The sequence below is a fragment of the Rhinolophus sinicus genome, chromosome 5 (genome assembly GCF_057876585.1).
Source record: "Rhinolophus sinicus isolate RSI-liver-muscle chromosome 5, RSI-T2T, whole genome shotgun sequence".
NCBI classification, from domain to species: Eukaryota; Metazoa; Chordata; class Mammalia; order Chiroptera; family Rhinolophidae; genus Rhinolophus; species Rhinolophus sinicus.
This window is the reverse complement of record NC_142505.1, coordinates 38677095-38701277: the sequence shown is the minus strand read 5'-3', so window position 1 is coordinate 38701277 and position 24183 is coordinate 38677095. Positions and strand designations below refer to the sequence as shown.

Sequence of the window (24183 nt, the reverse complement as noted above, 5' to 3'; positions counted from 1 at the left end):
GCAGTTTCCAGGCTCGGCCTCACATGGAAAGGTGCTGGCTCAGGTAGTAAATGGCTATCAGCTGTGATCAGATGGCCATGTGCTGTGGCTGGTTAGCCTTTAGCCACTAATATAACTACTGTGGCTACGTTGGCGGGTTGGTTAGTTGGCAGAGAAGCAGACAGCAGATTGCGGATCATGTGGCTCCTGCTTGCTGTGTCTGCAACCCAGCCACCAGCAAGACTATAGTGGTGTGACTCCCCTATCTATGGCTCCGTGGACCTTCCTTTTTGGCCTCACCATGTCCTGCGTTCTTGTGCGGGGAGCAGGACCAGAGTCCCTGCCTGACAAGCCCTCTTCCCGGAGGGTCCATGTCCACAAGGTGTAGCCCTTGCTACATGCACAGGTGTGTGGCCTCAGCCCTGCTCCATAGATGATTGAATACATTCAAGAAAGTGGTCGTGAAAAGAGATCCCACTGAAATCACATTTCTGTGATTGGGCCTTGGTCAGGTGTATAACATTTGATTAAACCTACTAGAATATACTTTTAGCATTCTTTATAGCGGGTGGCCAACTTGTTGATTGCTTTACTCCCCTGGGGTAACTCATTCTGCGCTGGCCTTTTCCCTCTCAACCTCCTCTTCCACCTCCTGCCTATCACCTGACGTACTTGAGAGGTGTCAGTCTATTTTCAAGCTTCAGAGAGCAGAATCTGATCATGCACTTGGCGAGATAAGCAATGGTCTGGCTTCTGGCCAAACCAGTCAGCTGTTCTTCCCGGGTTCAAATCTGCATCTGCCGTTGCTGACATCTGGATGAGAGGCCACGGTGTGTCCGGCTCATCTGGGAGTTCTGGTTCCCAGACACCAGCATATGGAGCCTGGAAAATGCTGGGCTGATTAATGACATTTTCCACTTGTGGTTAGAATATTTGGTGGAGGGCAAAGGACATTACTCCCCACTCACCTGGATCAGCCCTGATGCTTCTGCTACTTTTACATAACCTCCCCTTCTGTTCTCACCATGGGGAGGAGTAGGGTATTGGGAACATGACAAACGTCCTTGGACCCAGCAGCACCATTCCCAGTGCCTCCTCTCTGGACTGGCATACGGTACGACCTCCCACGGCAGGAGCGGATGGAAATGACTTGGACTTGACCCTGTTGTTTGTTTCTCTCTGAGTCTGCTCCACCATTCTGCTGCCCCAGCCAAGTGCCACTTTCACCTGCTCCCTCCCCGCCAAGCCCCCCAAACACACAAAGGTGTTACATGCCCCAAACAGCTCACTCAACCTTGAATAAGCGATGCAGACATCAGAGATAGCCAGAGAGTAAAAAACACCTTCCCAATCCCAACCAAACCGAAAGACTGAGCAGGGAAAAGCGCTCTCATGAATGCTGGACTTACTTTACATATTTTAAATCAAAGTCCAATTCAGAAAGAATTGGTTTTAAACATAAAAGTATTCATTTTGCTGCCATAATTTTGGGAGAATTCTGTTAGCTCCTAGAATCTCTTTTTATTTAACTAAAGGGACTGTGAGGACGATGCAGTCCTACAGATTTTCTCCTTGTAGATGTGCAGGCACAGCCTGGTAATAAAAGGATATTTGGTTGGGAGAATTCCCTGAAGTGTCTATTTCCATTCAATGAATATAAAACCCCAAACTTCTGCCGGCGTTTTTCCCTAAGAAGGGAAATGAGAGCACTGGTGGGGTTTGTGAATGTGCCTCTTTTCTTCCTGTGACTTTTCTCACTCCCTCTATATGGTCGCTTGTGTAATTTTTATGCCCCTTTGTTTCTCCTCTGCCACCATCTCGTCCTCTGAGGGAAGGTGCTTATCTTATTCAGCTTTAACCTTTTCTCACAGCGGCTGGTCGAGTTCACAGCACATAGTAGGTCCTCAGCAATGCCTGTCAGCTGCGTAAATATGAACCTAAGTAGAATCAGGTTGGTGGGTGCAGGGCCAGGAGTGGAAAGTGGGGAGTCTAATCTTGTATATCTCTGAATGCCTCTGAGCAAGATGCTTGGGTCTCTGAACCTCAGTTTACTCATAACGAAAATGTGCCTGACAATAGATGTCCCAACTTCCTCACAGAATTATTGCGAGGATCAAATGAGCAAACAGGTGCAAAAAAACACTTGAGGTGATGGAAAAAAAACTGCATAAGGTAGTTTTCTGGAATCAGAAGGTCACAAAGGCCCATCATGGGTCCTCACTGGGTGAAGGTCAGACAAGAGGACTTGACAGCAGTCTCCTTTCAGAAGCACTGTTTCAATGACATAAGGAGTAGAAGGAACAGATTCTGAACCAGCTTTTGAACCTGAATACCACTGTGACTAGGGACCAACTCCGTGCCTGTGCCAAGCCAGTATGGGCTGGGCGGAGGGCAGCTGGCAGCACAGGGACAGATCACACATCCTGAGGACAAAGCCCGAGACAGGAAGTCCTGTAATGGCCCTAATTCTTGCCTGCAATTCTCTTGGCCACAAAAGATCACAGACTAGTTACTATAGCAACAATTCTCCTCATGAGGTGTCCGTGTTAGGAAGGAGATGGAAAAGATTTCCTTATTAAAAACAAGAAATAAATAAATCAAGTTTTCAGTTACATTTGCCCTCCACCCAAAGCATTGCTCTTTTTATAAGAAAGGAGCAGCTGTTATTATCGCAGATATGCTGCTAATTCCTAGCAGTTACACTTCCAAACTTTCATTTTAGACTTGTTGCCGTTCCCGCTTGTTCTAATACATCCAAGAAGAATGTATTTTCTTAAGAGGCAAACCAGTCTGAAATGTGAGACGAGGGACCATACGCCTAGGTGATGAGAGCCTTGCCAACCTCGGGTCACCCTCTGGCCTGGGAGAGCCCAGCCACCCCCGTCTCCCACATGTGAGCCCACCATGAGGCCCAGTGATGTCACCTCATCAGCCCTTCCTTCTGATCCCTGGCTGCAGGCTTGTCACCGCTGTGACCTGGGGGCAGTACCTGTGTGGAATGCTTCCTGGATCCTATGTTTCCTGCTGGGTGAGCAGGGCAGTCCTGGTGGTTTCAGCAGCTGCCCAGACAGGCAGACTCAGATAGTTTTGGGTGATGACCACGTCCAGGTGTGGCCACGGTTTTAGACTTTTTGTATCAGCTTATGTGACCTCAGAAAATTCAAAGGGAAAGGCTTTCCAAACTGGGGCGAATGTGTGTGTGTGAACCTCTCCCTGTGAACTTAATTCTGCCTCGACAAGGACTTTCGTAAAAGTCTTAAGGACCAAGACCTCAGGTATGTGACATTTGACCACCTGGCTGAATGAAGCCCCCTGGAGAGTCAGGTAAGGAGAACCTGTGGGTCTGTGTGCAGAGATGACTGAGTCAGGTACCCGCAGTGAGCTGCAGACCAAGGGTCTGGGGAACACGGACCCTGGGGGAGGTGAGTGACACAGAGGCTGCCCTTCTCCCCTGCAGAGAAGAGCACAGGCAGAGCTCTGTGGACTGGCTGACAGGATGCTGGGGGGCCCAGGGGAGGAGCAGGACGAAGCCCACCCATTGAGGATGACACTGGGCTTGTTGGAACCACCCCAGGACTGGGACACAGGAGTGCCCAGGCTGTGTAGGCAGGTTCCAGGAGCAGGGGAAGGCCTGCCCACACTGGCATAGAAATCAGAGGTGACGGTGACAGACTCAGCATACATCGGGGGGGCTTACAAAAGGGACAGGTGGCAGGCCCAGACAGCGGGGTGCTAGTAGGGGAGGGTGGAGTCATCCCACTCCAGCTGGGCTTGCCTGGCTCCACTCTGCCCGTGTCTGCCCCTGCCCATCCCGTCTTCCATCTCCTCCTCGTCGCTGTCCTCTGCGTCGCTGCTGCTGGAGCTTATGTCTTCCTCTACTTCCTCCTCCTCCTCCTCTTCCTCAGTCTCATCTTCCCCACGCCCTGGCACTTCATGTTTCTGGATGGCAGGGACAGAAGGGACATGCTTGTCAGGGGCTGAGCAGAGGCCACGTTGGAGCTTCTATTTCTCCCTCCACTAAGGAAACATTTTGGGCCCCTTGGAACTTCTTCCCTTTCATGCTAAACCCTCGGGCCTGACAGGGAGGTCCCCTGGGGAAAGACAAATCAGATGGCCAAGGGCAAAGGTAAGAAAGAACAGCAAATTCCGCGACAGGAACTCAAGGTGACACGTGTGTTTTAGACACTGGACATTTAAGCCAATCCCATACATCCCCTAGTGAGTCTTTTCAGGCCAAGGTTTGTTTTCTGGCATTGCTGGAGGCTGTCCGTATCAGCGATCCAAAGCTTCAGTGTTGGCTTCTCGGTGAGAGAATGGCATCTAAGCTTGTACCCCCTTTGCAGATGGAAATCCAAGGTCTCTGGGAGCAGAAGTTCTCTAAGCCAAGACTCAGGTGTTCTGCCCCTCAAGAATCTTCCTTTAGGAAGGACACAGTTCATGGTCCTCAGTTTACATGCCTGCCCCTCACGTTCTGACTTGTGTCCTCAAACCTTGCCTCACTGTTTTCTAGTCCTATCTCTGTTCCCCCCCGTTTTTGGTGATTCCAGCCAATTCTGATTGCTGGATTTGTGGTTTGAGCTGAGGAACCAGCCATCAAAGATGCGTGCCCTTGCTTGGCCACGTCACCTCTCTGGAGTATTGTCCCTTCTACCTTTACCTTAAATCCTACCCATTCTTCAAGGCCTCCCATAAGCTAGCCTCCTCCGAGAAGTCTTCCCGGAACACGCCAGCCCCAACAGCTCTCCCTGCTCATGCTTCACCGACTGCTGGCATCACCACGTTAGCCCTTGGTAGGCACACTTTTGCCCAGTACCCAGACTGCTGCAGGACTGGTGGTTGTTTCTCACACTCAAGGCTCAGCTCGTCAACAGTAAAGAAGCCGAGTCCCTATAGTGCTGAGCTCAGCACTACACCCCTTGCCCGTGCTGAGCACACATGCACGTGCTGAGCACACACGCCCGTGCTGAGCACGCACGCCCGTGCTGAGCACGCACGCCCGTGCTGAGCACGCACGCCCGTGCTGAGCACACACGCACGCTGCCTGTGCATTCTGAGTGTGAGAGCAGCTGAGGGCGAGACTGGGGACGAAGCTGGGATAATCTTTCCATTTCTCAATGATCCCTCCTGATCTTGCCCTACTTCCCTACTCTTGGCTATATCTCCACCCAGACCAAAGGGCATGATGCCAGTGGCTTCTCTTGATACTCATATGGCCAGAGCAGGAGACGTGCACACTCATGGGTGGATTCTGGGGGCTGCTGGCTCACTGGAAAGACCTGAATTTTAGAATCAGGCAACCTGGAGTTTGAATATGGGCACTGCCGTGGCCGTCTCTGTGAGTCTGAGCACTTCGCTGTCCTCTCTGAGTTGGTTCCCACCTGGGTAAACGAGGACGATGACTCCTACTGCACAGGTTGCTGGGAGATTAAGTGAGGCGGTGCCTATAGAGCAGCCTGTGCACTGGCTGGCATAATGGGTGCTCAATAAACGGCAGCTATTATTAGTGTATTTTTGTTTTAACCTATTCTGAATCTGTAAGCGAGCTCTGCAGGCAGTACGGAGCAAAGCCATCCAATTTACACTGTTAATTAGTCAAAAATTCAATACCGAGTCCCTAAGTGTTAGCGCTGAGCTAAATGCGATGGGAGTGGCAAGGGATAGACACCCCATGGCTGCTTGCCTTAAGAAACGTCTGGTTCTGTCGGTATGGTTAGAGCGGTTCACACATTTCAAATCAGTGAGTGCTATGGGGGGAGAGTGTGGTCCATTTGGGGTGAGAGGGCTGGAGGGGCTCAGAGCAGTGAAGGAGCAGTGGGGGATGGGCTGGCGGGGTGGGGCGGGGCTTCTGGCGGAGGAGAGATGGAGCTGCTGGAGGGGAGGCCGCTGCGCTGAGCCGCAGCCCCTGTGGGAAGGTCACCTCCATGGGGTTGACTGTGACGGTGAGCGCAGAGTCGTCCCAATCCATCTCGGCCTCCTTGGCAGCCTCAGGCTCCCGCGTGAAGTGCTGATGGGCGATCCGGACCCGGTACACGCCCATGGCCACGACAAACACCAGCACGCACACGGACATGAGGATGACCACTGTGGCGATGCTTGGGGCCACTGCAACGAGGAAGGAATCCACAGGACATGGCGAACTAGCTCACTCTTGGGATGGAGCATGAACGAAACATCCCTGCACAGTTCAAATCTGCCCTCGCACTTCCCAGCTGTAGGACTCTGGGTCAGCACCTTACTCTGTCTGTCTGGGTTTCACGTTCATCATCTGTTCGATGGACTTCATAATTCCTATCTCATGGGTGGTTGTGAGGAACAAATGAAATAATCTCTGAGTTGCCACCCAAGCACATAGTAGGTACTCAATAAATGCAAATTCTTTCTATCTCTTGCCTTTCCCCTCACATTATAGGAAAGGTCCCACTGAGCGCCAGGCACTGTGGAGCGTAGTGGGAACAGAGTCAGTGCCCGGCAGACAGTAATACAATATGGCAAGTGCTGGAATAGAAGTATCCGTAGGGGACTTTGCAATACGGTGCACAGGGAAAGCTTCATACAGGATGTGGTTGTGAGTTGGGCCTAAAAGCATTTGCAAAATTTTACCACAGCCCTTTATACTAACCTGTGCTATTATGTATCGTCTGGAAGTTGTTGTTTACCCGACTGGCCCCACACTGAGGCTGAGTGTCTCCACGCCAGGGCCCACAGCTCCTCCATTGTTGGGTCCCTCCCACAGTGCTGGGCACCTATGGCTGCTGCCCCCTAACTGTCTGGGGCGTGGATGGTCTTGAGTCACAATGACCACCTGGGGCCAGGGAACTTACCTGAACTGTGCTGGAAGCTACTCCGGGACTCAGGGTGGTGGACGGACTGCAGGAAGGGAGGCTGCACGATAAGGTGGTTGACGTGCTCCCTGTCTGACACTCTGGCCTCATGGAGGACGCTGACCTGGGAAGAGGAGGGAGAGGTGCTGTTGACCAGGAGTGGCCAGTGGGCCAGGGGCAGCCGTCCGTCTGAATAAACAAGGGAAGGGATGGGTGAACCTGGGCTTCCTTTTCAGCCGCAGCGCTCGCTCACCTCCAAGTTGAACTCATTGCTGGTGTAACGCCCATTAAGTTCTGAGCACTTGATCCTGAACCGCCGGGCCTCCAGGGAAGCCGGGTGCCAGTTGCGGTAGCGGATGTGACGCAGCACTTGCTCATAACGGCTCATGGAGCCCACACCTGTGCCAAGAGACCACACCTGTCATAAGAAGGTGGACGAGGAGATGGGGAGACAGGCTGCAGCTGCTGGGGCCTGTGGGTCTCCTGAATTTGGCCAGGTTGAGTGCTTGAGATGTTTAGGGGCAGACAATGTGCAGAAGCAGAAGTTCTAAGGAGCCAATTAAACAGATCCACAGGATTTCACATACATTGTGCTCTGACCGGAATGTTTGGCCTCAATGTGCCAAATGTTGCTGGAATATTTGCTGAGATCAAACATAAGAGAAGTCATCCACCTACAAGGAGACCTCCCCAGGAGTGAGGGGCATGTGGTCCAGGTCCTCAAGATGCTGGAGTATTTCGCCAAAGGAGGAGGTGCTAGAAGTCTACGCTCTGAGGTCAAGGGCCCCCACCTGACCCCACCTCCAATGGTGATGAAGCGCCATCACACTCGTGACTCCCTGGATAAAGCCACTCTGAGGGGAGACCACTGGGCAAAGGGGCTGAGCGTGGCCTTACCGTAGATGGAGTAGCCGGCAGTGGAGTTGGTGGCGTCCAGGTGTCTCTGGTGGAGCTCGCTGTGGTTAAGCTCCAAGCACTCCTGTCTCGGGTCCAGGTCCCCTCCCAGCACCAAAATGTCACAGAAATCTAAGTTGTGAAGCATCTCTTCTAAGACAGCAGATTTGGGGGCTGTGGGAAGACAGGCACATGGGTAAGAGGCACGAGGACAGCCCAGACAACGTCCCTTTCTCGCCCTCTTCCTCCTCGTGCTTACACCAGGTCAAGGCTGGGTCAGGAGAAGAGGTTCTGCCACCCTAAGTACCACCACTGCCGCGTGGATGCCCGGGCTGCCCCTGAGGTGGGGCGGTATGAATTCGTGTGAAGACTATGAACACAGGAGTCAAACGGGGTGAATGTGAATACCGGCGTGGCTACTGAGAAGCTGTATCATGTTCGAGAAACTACCTACCCCTCAAATTCATGATTGTAAAGATGGCAAAGAGGGTCTTGAGAGGATTTAAAATGGTGTCTGGCACATAATAGGTGCTCAACAGGCAATAGCTCTCATTTGGGGCCAGAGATAAGTGCCCCTCCACCATGCTCTTGTGGCTCTCTCCACGACTCTGAGGTCCTCAGGGGCAGAAGTATTGTCTGTCTGTGACCGAGTCCCCAGGATCCAACCCGGACACTGGCTTAGAGCAGTATTACTACACATTGCTCAATGGAGCTGCAGTGTTAATATATTTAAATAATTATTTAATATAATTAAATAAGTAAATTCGTTAGTCTAATTGACAGGCTGTCAGTCAGTTTAGATGTGCCTGCCTGATTTTTGAGGGGCCCTAAATTTCCCCAGAGTATGTCTGAGTATTTGAATGCTGGACAGATAGACAATCTTAACTTACAATCTCACCTTAAAATAAAGTGATTGGCATTTATGGAGTCATTGCTATGTACCAGGCACTGTGCAAACAAAATTCTAACACACATTAGAGGGGGTACTATTGTCATTCCATTTCATTGATGGGGAAATGGAAGGCCCAAGGGATGAAGTGGATTGCCCAAGGTCACATAGACAGTGGGGAAGGAGCTGGGACAGACACAACCTTCTGATTCTACAGTTTGTAAAATCTTAACCTCTGGGCCAGTAGTCTTCAAATGCTTTTGCTCTTACAGCCTTTTATTGGAAAATTATTTAAATAAGTATATTTATTTATTTATTTATTTATTTATAAAGAAGACTAACATTTTGTGCATTATAAAACATTTACGAAAACAGAAATTAAAAAGGATTCACTGAACATGAGAAAATTATTTTATATTTTAATTTTTTAGAGATATCCAAAATATTTTTTGTTCTCACTAGACATACGTTATTATAAATACTTTTCTATGCTTAACTTTTAAATGCTTGCCAATCTCAATGGCTTCATGTGTCATTGACAAAATCTGAAAGCACATACGCTTAAAACAAAGTCTATCAATAATAGTGTATCTATTTCAATTGGCCTCATGGTTTCTGTTTTTTTTTTTTTTTTTGCCAGCTTCTTGTCAGGTCAGGTTAGATGTGCCTGAGCAAGGTTATCCTTGCTCCTCTCTCTGGATGTGGCTGATTATTCCTGCTATGTAGGGGGTGTGTGGTCTCTGCCATTTTCTCAGTTCCTTTGTGCTTGCATTACTTTGCATTGTAGTACCTTCCATGGGCAGTTTCCTCGATCCCCACTGTGCAGAGGGCCTGCACTGCGCTCAGAGACTTCGAAACCATCAGCCATGGCTGAGTCCTTGTGGAACTTCTGGTCTGGTTTAGCAAACAGGCACTCACCCCTGAGGGCTAGCAAAAGTTGTGTATTGGAGGGCAGCACTGGCGGTTTGTGGGGTATAGAGCAGGAGACTTAACCCCGTCTAGGGGCAGGGTGGTGGTAGAGAAAGCCTTCTGGAAGAGGCATTGAAGGTAGAGCTGTTTGCCAGCAGTCGTGAGGATGGGGAGGGAGAGGAACCTTCCAGGCAGAGGGTAGAGTAAGAGCAAGAACGGGAACTAATACAGACGTGTGTGAGCGAGAGGTATGTATGGGGGACTCTCCCGTCCTTTGTATTGAAATAGCACAAAGAGCAGGTCCATGGGGACAGAAGACGGTGCTGGAGGGGTTACTGAGGCCCGGTGGCAGATGCCATGCGCCTGCTTGTTTAAGGCACCCATTATAATGATTATTCTACTCACAATAAGAGTAGAATTTTAGAAGTCCTAATAAAGGGCCTCTGGCACTTGGCTTTGCACGCTTCTCTCATAAACAGAAGGTAAGATAGGGACACAGGTAATTGCTTTCCCCTGCATTGCCCGTGTGCTGGTATCAGGCCTAACAAGTCCAGCTGCTCTCAGCTAGGCCTGCAACCACTGAGCTCAGAGGCAACTTCCTCTGTCAGTCTGATTTGAGCCACAGATGAAGGGGAGAGGGAGGATCACACAGCCTATTGCCTCTTGGAGAGGAACTAGGAAACTGCCCTGCCCAGACAGGTGGTAAGGCACCATCTATTTTTGTGAGCGAGCTAAGAAGGGCTTTTCGTGGTGCCCCCCATTCACTAGGAACCAGGGTGGGTCAAGTCCATGGGTAATTAAGATCATTAGAGAAGCAGCCCTTCAGAGACTCGGGCCCACTGGAGCTAGGACATCATTAGCAGCTGCTGGAGAGAGAGCGGGGGAGTTGAAAGTATTCTCTTGGATGAGGCAGCACAACAGTTCTCAAATGGGTATTTCCCTTGTAGATCTGGGCCCCAGGTTTGTCTCACACCCTCCTTCCCTCCCTTTCTTCTTTTTCCTGCCTCCCAACCCGCCTCTCCTCAAGCCAGCAGAATATACTGTAGCGTTTGTGCAACTAAGTGTTTCTCCCTGGCAGATAATTCAAATTACTCTGCTTTCACTGCACAGCCCTCCCAATAATGAAACCGTTGGAAAGAACAACGGGAAGGTTCCCAGAGAGCTTACAGTAATATTGCTGAACAAGACTTTTACTATGTCTACATTAGGATGCCGTTATGATTTTTGTGTGTTTCTTTAGCTTTCCTCCTGATTATCAAAATAATAACAATCACTGTAGAACGTTTCACAGTTGTAGAAAAGTGAAAGGGAGCAGAGACAAATTGGCTCTTATGCGTCTCAGAGAATGTCACTGTTAGCATTAGGCGTGTTTTCTTCTTGGCATTTCTCTATGTACTTTTTTCTTTACATAATTGAGATCAGTCTATGTGTAGATACTCTGTAGTTTGCATCTTGCTTTTTGCCACCTACCATTTAGCATAAATGCCTTTCCTCCCACACCACAGCCCTTAAATGGGGGACCATGATTTGCTGAACCTTTCATCCCCCTCCTGTTGTTTGTCTGTGTTTTTCCCAGGTTTGTTTGCTTTGCTATTGAAAACACTTTGCTGTGGGGAACAATACTGTTATCCTGACGTCTGATCTGACAGTGGCTGTGAGAACTCAAGGCCCCCTGTCCACAACCCAGGAGGTACCTGTACCTGTGGTCTTCAAGTCACCTGGGGCCTCGGCTTTGGCGAAGGTGCTCACGATCTTGATGTCAGGAAAGAGGATGACTCCCCGGGCACTTGCGAACTGGGCTGCGGGTCTCCAGAAGCGGTTGGTGCCACGGAGGGTGATCTGGGGCTCCATGGCCTGCAGCACCATTACGTAGGCGTCCATGTCCGGGATGCTGATACACACATCTTCCCCGAAGCACCTGGAGAGACACAATGGAGCCATCCATCACGTGCCAAGGACAGGGACACATACAGCCACTGCTGGTTCTTGATGAGGCGGCCTGATTGCCTAAGAGTCTCCCAGGATGTCAGCAGACACTTAAGTTTAAAGACACATTACGGTCCAAACGACTAACAATCAAGGGACTTAAAAAGATTGGCTCCTGGGAGAAATGGGAAATTTCCATACCAGCAACAAGTCACCATTAAACCTTTAATTATCCTTTAACAAAGTAATCAATGGCGACGTTAATTAGATGGCAACTGCTTGTTTTGTGCATTAGGGTTTGGTAAGCAAATGGTTGTCTAACTGGTCGGTTACAGCCGTCTTACTAAGTGAGACCCCAGGGCTATACTCCCCTGCCTCCGCCCATGTGTTATCTCTCTCTGAGGGTATCACACCAGCACATCTGGCAGAGTGCGGAGCTCAGCACGCTCTTTTTTCTGATCCACTGCCACAAAAACACCTGGTAGGTAAAATGGTGTGACAACAAGAGCAAATCCTGGGAAATTAGATAGGCAAGTGCCCATGGCCTGGCTCTGCCACTTCCGGGCAGGGTGATACTGGGCAAGGTGCCCCTGCGAACCTCAGTTTCTTCATCTATAGAATGGGAATGACAATGATGAATTACCTTATAGCACTAGTAGGGATTAAATGCGACAACGTATAGAAAAGCCAACCAAGGAGCCTGCATCATGGTGGGAGCTCAGTAAATGTTGACAGATTTGACATTCTCATCAGACCTCATGGGGCATCTGTGTCATTGGTCCTCTCTGCTGGTCATCTAGGCCAAGGCCAAGACTACCGTGGAGAACTGCAGGGTCCGGATGGATGCTCGGGGAATGCTGGTGGGCTCCAGCTGCTGGCATCCCATCCTGCATCCCTTGGGAGACTTCCTGAGGGAAGGATAGTCTGGGTGGCTCCCATGCTGAGCCAATCCATCCTCCTCTCTAGGTGGATGAAGTGCGGGAGAGGTGGTGGGCTCCTGCTCCCAGTTTTCTCTGGCCTTTGCCACACCATCCTCTCCCATTTATAGAGGACACCCCTCCTCTTGCCAGTGTATGGAAGCCAGGCCCAGAGGTGGTGTTTACTACTTGTGGCCTGACCCGGAGGTGACTTCTCCTTACCTCAGGCCTCCAAGGGGGATCTTTAGTGTGGAGTGGGGAGCACTTCCCCCATTACTAGAGCTATTGAATGCAATTCCCACCTGTGGGCTTTGTCATGGCACTTGTCAGGTGCCAGCAGCGTGGCAGTCAGCAGACCCATCTTTCCCACCTTTGTTCCTGTCTTTCTGGGTCCTCCTGGCTCCGGGTGACTCAACTTCCACCTTCCAGGAGTTTTTCTGGAGTCCCCTTCCTAGCTGCCTATGGCTGAGAAATGATTTGGCAGGCCAGTAAGGGAGTTATCCACAGGCTTCAGTAATAGCCTCACCTCCTTAATTAAACTCTGCTCCCTGGCAACAAGAACTGTGCCTTCTCTTTCTCTCGCATACTCACAGTATTTAGGAGCTCTACAAAGCTGGGTTGGTTAATTTAATGAATAAACATTTGTCAAACACCTACTATGTACCAGGCACTGTACACCCTTAAATCACACCACTTAAAACCCAGCTTTCTAGGTGTGGCCAGTTAGCTCCGTTGGTTAGAATGTGGTGCTAATAACACCAAGGTTGCCGGTTCGATCCCCCCATGGGCCACTGTGAGCTGCGCCCTCCTTAAAAAACAAAACAAAAAACAACAACACAGCTCTCTGAGAATTTATAGGAAACAGTGCCTTCTAGGCATTTGATCAGATACAGATAAAACAGAGAAAGTTGGATTTGAGTTGGTAAAACAACAGAACACTTTCTTTAAGAAGAAAACAAAAGGAGAATGAAGATTTACTGGGGAGTCCTCATAGGGATAGCAGAGAAACTGGGAACAGCTGAAGAGAGGTGAATCCTTTTCGCAAGGGAATGTTCCCCAGGGGCCCTTCCCCCACCGCAGCTGGGCCCAGGCTGACGGTCGTCCACTCACTGGACTTTGGAAGAGACTTTCAGGCGCCGCACACCCGCGGTCGGGAACTGCCTGGAGTTGATGTAGGAGACCTTCTGGAGGGCATGGTTGATGTTCCCGATGTCGTCACCTTCCATCACCAGGATGGACTGCGAGGGGTTGAAGTGATACTGGAAGACAAAAGTGGGTGTCATGTTAGAGCATGACGAGCGATGTACACAGTCCCGTGGAGACCTTCCATCTCCATGAAAAGGCCACGGAGGCCGGCACAGGTACCTCCCAAGTCCCTGTGAGTGCAGCAGCCGTGTGCACTGCTTTAACCCCTCAGGCAGCTCCTACTACCACCGGTGGGCTTCAGGACCCTCCCCTGTAAGATCCCTGGGGATTGTAACCCCCAGTAATGTCGGCCTGAGCCACAGCATGGAATTCTGAAATTCCAGTCACAGGGCTCCTGCAGCCCAGCCCTCCGCGGGAGCAGCCCAGGTCCTGGGCCACTATGGCGTCCTAACCAGACACTTGCAGCCCTTGGAGTGTCCGCCCCTCAGCCAACAGCCCAGTAACTTGGAGCTTTGGTTCCTTTTGCTGTTCTTGTCCTTGACCTTGAACCACTCCTCATTTCAGCCTCTACTCCACTTCCTGACCCGTGCCCCATCTTAGCTTCTAATCTTCAAGCTCATTTTTTAGTTAATGGCTGTCCTTCTCTCTTAGATCTGATTCTTGGTCTTGCTATCTGGGTGCTAAACTCCGGTTTCCCATGAGTTTTACTCACTTGCTGATTACACGCCTACCAAATACCCTAGGTTTGTTTCTATTCATTTCATTCTGAGGCCCTGGTATCCCACACTTGGTGAGGCCAGGGGCTGCGATGCTTCTCACTGAGTCACTTGGGTCCTCAAACTAGATGAACTAGATACAGACTTACGCTTCTCCCTGTACCCCCCTGCCCCCAGTTACTCTTCTTTGAATGGAACATGGAGACCAGTTCTTGTACTGGTCTGAGTTACTGATCTTGACATACTTCTGAGCAAGATTAATGAGGAACGGCTATTAATAAAATGTCAGGAACATATCTGTGGATTCAGATTATGTGTCCAACGCTCAGGTCACAGGAAAGAGGGACATGGCTACATTTTTATGTACTTACTTGGCAATGATTATATATTTTTTTGAATAGCTAATAAATCATATATATATATAAAATTATAAAAAAATATCTTTTTCTAATGCCACAATGAATAATCTTGTACACATACTATTTCATAAGTATAGATATATCTGTCGAGTAAATCCCTCCAAGCATAATTTCTAGATCAAAAAGCATATGCACTTTAAATTTTGACAAATGTTGCCAAACTTCCCATTGCTGGGGAGTATATCAATATACACTTCTTCTCACAGTGCATGAGAATGCCTCGGCTCTCAAAACCTCAACAATTGAGTGTGCTGTCAGACTTTGAGATTTTTGCCAATCCGATAGATGATACGTACCATCTCAGTGTAGTTTTAATTCGCATTTCTCTTACCACGAAGGAGACTGAGTATGTTTTCATGGGCTTCAGGAAAAATCTATCTATTTGCGCTTCACCCTGATATGACTTGGGCGCCTTTATAAGAGTTCCTTGTTCTATGCTTGGACCCTAAAAGGAGCCTCCTTTTAGGATGTCTCCTGAGGACTATGGCGACATCGACCCACGTACGTCCCTTGCATCGTGGCCCTCAGCCAACTGACAGCTTAGTCTTTGTCTCTTTCAAATATCATGTGAATGTTTCATTGTTCCCTCCTCCTGGAGGCGACCCCCCCAGCTTCCTTCACGTCGATTCCCACTGGGCTCCTATAGTGCTGATGAAATCGTGGTATAATTGTAGATTAGAGCAATGAGCACGTGCTCACTGCGGACAGGAGCTCCGGCTCGTATCCCTGATTCTCAGAACCTTGTCTTAGTGCCCTGTAAGCCCTTGTGAGATGCATGAGCGAATGGTCCCACCCCCACCCCTGGCCCACATTTTAGACAGTGTCATCTCCTGTTCCTCCTCCAAAGGACTCTTTTTTTCAGTCACTCATCTTTTTCAGTCAAGCCTCTGTGGGAGCCATTATAGTGCTCACCAAACCCTGTTCTCCTTTCCTTCTTGGGCATCCTGGAGGCCGCACTGCCCAACTACTTTGTGCCATGCAGGGGCAGGGCCATATGGCGGCATCTGGCCAACGAGATGTGAGAGGAAGGGATGTGGGAGCTCTGGGAGGAGGCAGTGAAAGTCCTACAGGATGCTCCGGCCTTTTTCTTTCTCTGCTCTGCCTACGGCGTTCTAGGCAGAAACTCCGCCTGACCGCCCCAGCTTAATGTAAAAGAAAAATAAATTTTCAGCGTTAAGCCATAGAGATTTTGGAGTCATTTTCTACTGCAATTGTTTAACCCACTGGAAGAATTCAGCCCTTCCTGGATATGATTCTCACTTCCCCATGGCTGTGTGACATCCCTGAAAGATCATGCGCTTTGTGGACTGCCACACCCCAGTTGCAGTACAAACTACACAGGACAACTTTGGACTATATACTTCTCCTTTCTGGACTTTATTTCCTCATTTAAAATAATGGGGATCTTAATATCTACCTGTCTGGGGCTTAAATGAGATAATGTATATAAAGTGTCAATCTGTGATAGCTTTTATCATGATCCTTAACATTGTAATTCTGTCTGCACTGAGTCTTTGCTTCTGCTCATTCCCCTGTCTTCATTGCTCTTCTTTCTCTGTGATCCAGTTCCGTCCTTTCCTCAAAGCCCTGAGCTGGGTCTCTCTGAGCCATGACATCCGGTCACAAGCACCACTCTCTGTGCTGGATTCAGGAGCCCCGTCACGTGCAAAGCAGATGCTGCATTCAGCCTCTGGGTTGGCTTTTCTCTTGCTGTGGATGACTCACTAGCTGTCTTGCGCTGGTGAATCATTACAGTTCTGAGTATCACAAATCACCTGATTCCGATTTGAGCAGATTCAAGGTCATTCTTCTAAAACGACCTCTTACGTTCCTACAGGTTTTCCTGCCCCACCACCATCCCTGCTATAACAGAGTCCTGTGGTGCTGATTCTGTCTGTCTGTCTACCACCCCCAGCAGACTGTGAGCACCTTGAGGGCAGGGTCTACTGACTTTTCTTAGCATCCCACAGGGTCTAGCACATGACAATCATGAGACCAGGAGATGACCCCTGTGGAGGAGCCCAGCCTCAGCCTGGCATGAGTGCTGAGCAGGAAAAGCGAGTTCTGCCAGAGGGCTGGATTGGCAGCACCCCCCTCCCCACCCCCGCCATGGCAATCAGAAGAGGGCACATTTCCATTGCAACCACCCTGGGAGAGGACAGTCAGGGAATGTGTTGGATACCAGTTAATATCCTAGGCTGGTTGCCAGAGCATCCCAAGGACTGCCTAGCCATCAACACATTCTTGTAGGATCAAAACACCTTCCATTAAGTAGGTTTTTGTTGTGTGTTTGTTTTGTGTTTTTAAACTGCAGTGTTCACAGCCCCGTGGCGTGACTGGTTTGTGTGGGACACAGGGTGGTATAGGTATTACCACGGGGACTGGAGATGGCTTCCTGGGGACTGAGCAAACGGTGACAGCATTCACTCTCCCCTAAGAAGCTGTGTTGTAGCCACGGTGCTTCCTTGTGTTAAGCCAAAAAGCTGCTGGATAGATGGCCTTTGCAGAGTGGTCAGCTCTCCTAGGGGACCTACCTGTGTCACTATCCACCTAGCAGGCTGGGAAATCAGTAAAATGCTGCTGAGAGCCATGGCCTTTTCCTCGAGGACAGGCCAGCCATGGCAGTCCAGACACCCTGCGTTCCCTGGGACACCTGCCGGCCCCTCAGGGCTGGGCCAGATTTGCCACATTAGAGGCATCTTGACCACAACGCGCACCCAGGCTTACTTTTCAAAAGAAGCTGAGGCAGCAGCAACACCAAGTACAAGTCCAGCCCAGCAGGAGAAGGGAACTGTGATTTGTTGGGAGCCTATTTATTAGATTTCCTAGGGGAGATTTATATCCATCTCTATGTCAGTGTCTCTGTCTGCGTCTGTGCTATGTCTGTATCCATATGTCTATGTCTATATCTGTATCTATATCATCTATCTATTCTGTTTATGTCTCTCGCTCTCTCTCTACATATATATATAAATAAATATATATATATATATATATATATATATATATATATATATATATAAATATATATATATTTCAATTCTTACAACATCACTGCAAAATAATGTTAAGTCCATTTTTACATGGGGGAATTAGGGCTTAAGGGATTAAAGTACCTTGCCTAAAGTAACCCAGCTAGTAAATATCTGCACTGTAATTTGAACCAAGGATTGTCTTATTCCCAAGTTCCTGCTCTTTCCCACTCTTTCCACTGTGGAGATGACAGACCTGCAGGGATTACGCTGTGGGAATCAGAACAGGGTAGTCATCAGGAAGGTGGCTGTTCCACAGTGTCCTGTATGGATACTAGATAGCAAGCCCCTCCAACCATTTGATGACTCCAGACATGCTGGAGAGATATTCAGAAATACGCATGATCCAGGGGAAAACAAGTGAAAAGAGGAACAGAGTGGGGCCCTGTGAGAAGACGGGAAGTTTCCTTAATTGCACGAGGACCTCACTTCTTTCAATAGCCAGAGAGGAGGGAAGGGAGCAGGAACTGGTAAAGAAAATAATAGTCACTTTTCAGAAATGAAATGAGGGATAAATGGAGGGAGGATGGGCAGGAAGGAAGTTCTAACAATTTTAAGAATGCCTTCTAGTCTGAATGTGGACAAGTCCCTGAGCCCCAGTCTCCCTATTTCTGAAATGGGGTCATACTATTTAATTTGTTGTGAGGAGTAGGGATAATGAACTTAAAATAGCCCCCAGAGGCTGCACTGTGAATTGTGTGTCTTATCATTAACTTCTCACACAGTGCATGAGTCCTTGCCAGCTGTGCCCTCAGGATGGAAAAGGATCCTTTGAGGTGACTGGTTACGAGCAGGTGGCATCCTGAAAAGTCAGATTAGCCTCCTACCCCCCAGCTTTTCGTGCCACTTAGTTTAGCACCTCCTTTTTTCATAGGCTGTGACTCGAAATTGCTCTGGTTCTCAATTTATAATTCTGAGACGTGTGGCTTTTAAGTTCAACATCTGTGGTTTGTTTGTTCCGTAGCGCTTGCAATCCTGAAACTCTGCTCCCTTGGGATGGTCCAGTGCAGAGAAGACCCACTCAGGGGTAGGGAGCAAGTCAAGAATCAGACAGAGAGAGGAGGGTTGGAAGACAGATTTCTGCATCACTGGTTTGACAAAACACTAACAAAACAACACAAGCAGTATGTCAAGGACCAGCCCACAGGATTTGCATGTGAGGCCATCTATGTGAGATGTACCACGAGGGCCTCGCCTGGACCAGCTGCCGTACATAGACCACCTTTCCACCCTGAGGCAGTCTTAGGAGGTTCCTTCAGTGACAGGTGACTAGCTTTTGAGAGCGCTCGTATGTGTGTGTGCGCGTGTGTATATTTAATACAAGTTAAACAATGTTCTGGAAACCCATTCTTGCCTTACCTTGTCTGTGTTCTCCCATCTTCCCCCTCTGACCCAGTCTCCAGGTGAACATGCTAAGCCCCACACCTGCCTTGCCTGGACCCCCTCAGTGGCTGCCTGTTGCTAACAGAAAAACAAAGTAAACACCTAAACATAGTTACCAAGGCCCCTGACAGGACCTCTGCCCACCTCTCTGGCTACACTTTCTACCTTTCCTCCTGCAGTCTGGGCACTTGTAACACTGGCCTTCTTGGAGTTCCAGGGTCCCCTGTGGGTTCCTCAGCCCTCTGCCGTCCCTCGGGCTCTTGGTTTTGCCCAGAGTGAAAGCCATGCTCTCTCATCCCCCTCTGTGCCCCTGCCTTTTTCCCGGTTGGTTACTACCTATCCTGAAACATTCTGCTCAGACTGTGCCTCCTCCAAGGAGCTTTCCCTAACTGCTGTTCCTCCAAGTTCTGGAGCCTCGAAGCAGGACTGCTGGCCTGCGTTCAAATTCTGGCCCTGCTCATCACTGACTCTGGGATCTTAGGTGAGTGTCCTTTCTCTTTCAGTCCTCCATTGCTCACGTGCAACATGAGAAGATTTACGGTGCCTTTAATCATAAGGTTGTTGTAGGGCTTACGTGAGTTAATACCCAGAACGCTTTAGACTAGTTCCTGACACCTGGGAGAGCCTCAGTCAATATTAGCGTTCATCACCATTGTAGCAATTACCACATTGGATTACGAATGTCAGCTTGGGCCATTGAGTTCCCTGAAGACATTAAGCGTGGAATATTCATTTTTGTGTCCCTCTACCTGGTTGGAAACTGAATACGAGTGTCCATGGAATGTTTGCTGATGCGACTGCAAGTTAAACAAAAGCAGCGTGTGCTCAGGTCACTAACCCCCCAGGCTACCCCACGTCAGGCCCCACAAGCCCAATGGCAGCTTAAATAAGAGGGCTCTCTGTTGGACGGGTGACTCCTTGTCCAGGAGAGGCAGGCCCAGCGCGGGGCTTGCAGGGGGGGCCTCCCTAGGCAGCACTGGGTAGGGGAGGGAGGCGGGCTGGGAAGCCTCTGCTCCGGTCACACGCTTCTTGAGAAATGGCCAAGCAGGGAACCATCACAGCTTCTGGGACCTCAGGAGGCTGTCCTATGGCCCCAGAGGCAGAGGGTAAGCCCCGCAGCTTCCAGAGAGGAGGATGCCTGCTCTCATGGGATCTCTTATGTTTAAGTGGGGGCCACTGTGAAGTTTCTCCTGCTCTTCGCTTAGGACCCCAGAGACTCCACGCTCACAGGAACCCCTGAGGTCCAGGCGAGGCCAGGAGGATCCCGGCCTGGCAGGGAGGCGCTTGCTGAGGCACAGCCGGCCACCTCGTGCACCCCTCAGGAGGAGCTTTTCTCAGAAAGCAGCTCTGATTTTCTAGGATTATTTAAAAGTGTTTCTTTTGTAGAGATGATAAAAATCATGAATCTGCTTTCATTCCCTCTGATAGCCAGAGACTGCTTGGAGCTCAGCGTATGCCTCAACTTAGTAACGGAAGACCCAGGGACCACCACGTCTGCTTTCTAATTCCACGCCATGTGGGACTCACCTTCCTTTCTAATTTGTGTCTTACATGGTCCAAACAGTTTTGTTTTAAAAAATATTTTGGAGTGTATTCTTGCATGCTGCTTCAGTTCCGTTAGGCAAATAAACAAGAAAACAAGTAACCCACCAACAAACAAGTGAAACATAGCAACTCCCCCTAGGGAGCCATCGAACGTGTGCTGGCTTTTGGGTAGTGTGAACTGATTATACACAAGGGCTTTGTCTAGGAATTTCAGGAGATGGCATCTGGAGTCCATCAGAGCATCATGGTCACTACCCTCCTCGCTGTGGCAGCACCTTTGCTGTGGCACCATCTCTGTGCAACTGGACAGGGGAAGACTCCATTTCCCAGAGTGCACTGGGACTGGGCAGCCTCTACCTCAGGGATCAACATCTTCCGGGGGTGATGCCGGCTCCTTCCTTACCTTTATCCCTTGGCCAAGGCTTTCCAAGGAATTAATATCCAGCCCTTCCTTGCAGGCCTGCAGGCAGGAAATCACCTTCTGACTCTCCATTTTTCCAGGGCGGATGGTGAGACTAGCCAGGCTGCCATGGAAGAATTGAGCAAACCGTGGTTTGGTGACTTCTCCTCCTAAAAGATAAAGAAGTACCGTTATTTGCCCTGTGGAGATGGGGTATGAAATACCACTGCAAGGTACCATCTGGTCCAGGAGCCAAGGACACAGTGACTCTGTCCCCTAAACCTGATCTTTTCCTTCCAAGGGCTGAGCTCAGTGGTCAGAATCTCAATAAGAGGATGTTATATGCCGCCAATACCTTGGCACTCTCCAGTTGCACCTGTTTTAGGAATCCTGGAATTTCTGAATTTTAAAACGGTTACTTTCAGAGACATGACTGTCTTAGAAGACAGGAAGGGCCTACAGAGTAAATAATAGGAGGGGGGAAGGAAGCTACCTGTGGGACAGAGTCCCAGAGAGCAGTTTCCAGGCTCTCGGCCTCACGTGGAAAGGTGCTGGCTCGGGTAGCAGATGGCCATCAGCTGTGACTAGTTGGCCATTAGCCACTGATATAACCGCTGTGGCTACGCTGGTTGGTTTGTTGGTTGGTTGGCAGGCAGAAAAGTGGACAGTGGATTGTGGATTGTGTGGATCCTACTTCCTGTGTCTCTTCCGGCCGCCAGCGAGACTGGGGTGCAGGAAGACCCCTTGTTGGGATACTGGCAGATGTTTGCTCCCTGTGTCTCCAACCCAGCTGCCAGCGAGAATATAGTGGTATGACTCCCCTATCTATGGCTCCGTGGGTGTTCCTTTTTGGCCTCACCATGTCCTGCGTTCTTGTGTGGGGAGCCGGAGCTGAGTCCCTGCGTGACACTGCTATTGATTAAAAGCCTGCTGTGTGCCAGGCTGTCTGCGAGGGACTTCATCTGAGCAAGTCTGCAAAATGGTATTACTGTTTCCAACTGACACCTGAAGAATCCTGAGACTCAGAAAGGTTGAGGGACTTGCCCCAGGACACACAGCTTAACCACTGGAGCTGGTACTCTAGTCCTGGTCTGCCCAACTCCAAAGCTGGCATTTGCTTCTCTATATTCCCGACAGGTTGGCACGCAGTTGAGGAATTCCAGAAACCCCACATCCATGGGTGCTGGCTCTCTGGAAATGTGTTGACTTCACATCCATTCAAATTCCGTTTCTTTGGCTTATAAGGACTTCCCTGATTCCGTTCTACCTCTGACTTTCTTCTCAGGGCCTACTTCCAGTTTTCTACCGTTCTCTACTGGCTGAGTTGAGTCTTGTCTGAGATGGGGTCCACTCTCCAGCGTGTGAAATTGTCCAGTGTGGATTGTGTTATTGTCCAATGTGGCCTGTGTTGCAAAGCCAGCCTGGAAGTTACCTCCTCCTATATCCTCCATGGTTTTCCAAATCGGGACTCTCCTAAGGTCCATTTGAATCCTCACCTCATCCGGAGGCCTTCCCCACTGACTCCACTGAACACAGACCCTTCCATCTCTGGGCAGTCTCTGGGCAGACTTAGCTTTGATCTTGTACTTCTGTTTGTTCAGAGAGGAAGCAGAACATAGGAAAGATGGATCGGGGTCAAACTCCAGCTTTGCTAATTCTCTGGCAAGGTTTTGGAACCTCTCTGAGCCTCTGCTTTTTAAAAAAAATTTCATTTATTTTTTATTGGTTTCAGGTGTACAAAACAATGTACTAGTTAGATATTTACACCCCTCACAAAGTGAATTCAACTCAACACCAAAAAACAAATAACCCAATTAAAAAATGGGCAGAGAACATGAAGAGACATTTTTCCAAAGAGGACATACAGATGGCCAACAGACATATAAAAAAATGCTCAACCTCACTAATCATCAGAGAAATGCAAATAAAAACCACAATGAGCCTCTGCTTGCTTGGAGGGGACATTGCTGGGTTTTTGCCTCCCAGTTCTCCTTGAGTTCTTGCAATGCACCTTCCCCCAGCAGAGGACGCTTCAGGGCGACATCTCCCTGTAAACAGCTTTCCCAGCCTCCGAGCGGGAAGATCTCCGAAAAGTTCTGCCTGAGCGACACCACAGTGACTTTTCTGCCCTTCAGTGAGCTACGCTGTGTCAGCAAAGTCTGGGCAGCAGCCTAGGGGCTGGTAGGGTGGGGGGATCTCCTGTCCGCACTCTGTCTTAGCCCCGGGGGAGAGGATGCCCTGATACCGGCATTCCTATGTTCTTTAGAGTTCTCTCTGCTTCTTGGCAGCTAATCCTTCATTATTCCAATCCTATGTTATAGTTACCAATTCTATCGATTTCCCTGTTCAAATTACTGTGTGGTTCCTCTTTTCTGGTTGGGTCTGGACACCCTCCATGTTTGCACACAGACTTTTGCTCATGCCCATTCCTCCTCACACATAGGAATCACCTCCAAACTGCTCGGATTATGCAAATCCCACTCGTCCTTCAAGACCTCTTAAGCAACCTGACCCCTGCTGCTCACAGAAATCTTTCACAAGCTCCCTCCCCCGCCCCCCCTCCCTGCCCCGAGCCTTGGAACACTGACAGATCATTTTGATGTACCCCTCACAACCTGGCATCGTTAGTTAATGGTTTACATGTGTGTGTTATGTCTCAGTCGCCCATAATGGTGGTTCTCAACCTTAATTTTAATTTTAATCTCAATTAAAATTAAAATTTAATCTCAATTTTTATCATCTGGGGATCTCTAAGAAGATGAACGGATCCTGGTGATTGGTCTTAGCCCCGGAGATTGTGAACTAATTCATGCAGGGAGTTTTAAAAGCTCTTCGGGGGACTCAAACATGAAGTCAAGGTTAAGAACCAGTGGGCTATAAGCTTCTTGAGTTTATAAGCTCGGGCCTTCAGCACAGTTCTTACGTGATCTATTTCCTTTACGCCACCAGCACGCGTCCTCCTTGCCCTCTTTGCACACTGCTAGAATTTATTTAAGTCTGTCTTTTGGGTGGCAGGGGGCACTCATGCATTTCAGCGAAGACCATACTGAACTGGTATTAGGGGCTGAGGGATGCGACGAGCACTTTGCATAAGTGTCTCAGTTATTTCGCTCAATAACACAGAGTCCCTTGTCTTGTCCCCATGTGCTGTACCCTGCCTGCCACACAGCGGACGTTTCATAATTGTTTGCTGAATTACAGGGAACG

At 49.4% G+C, this 24183-nt stretch overlaps 1 protein-coding gene across 1 annotated transcript in view; it reads right to left on the bottom strand.

Annotated features, from left to right (window-relative positions):
- Positions 1-248: 248 nt before the first annotated feature.
- CLSTN2 (calsyntenin 2) overlaps positions 249-24183 on the bottom strand; it is a 565080-nt gene continuing 541145 nt past the window's right edge. Inside the window, exons 10-17 of the mRNA XM_019747346.3 lie at positions 20980-21146; positions 13446-13594; positions 11193-11410; positions 7698-7868; positions 7054-7199; positions 6801-6924; positions 5897-6081; positions 249-3918 (exon numbers count right to left, since the gene is read on the bottom strand). Coding sequence (XP_019602905.3) covers positions 3712-3918; positions 5897-6081; positions 6801-6924; positions 7054-7199; positions 7698-7868; positions 11193-11410; positions 13446-13594; positions 20980-21146 — 1367 coding nt within the window. The 3' untranslated portion in view covers positions 249-3711. The remainder of the gene's footprint in view (positions 3919-5896; positions 6082-6800; positions 6925-7053; positions 7200-7697; positions 7869-11192; positions 11411-13445; positions 13595-20979; positions 21147-24183) is intronic.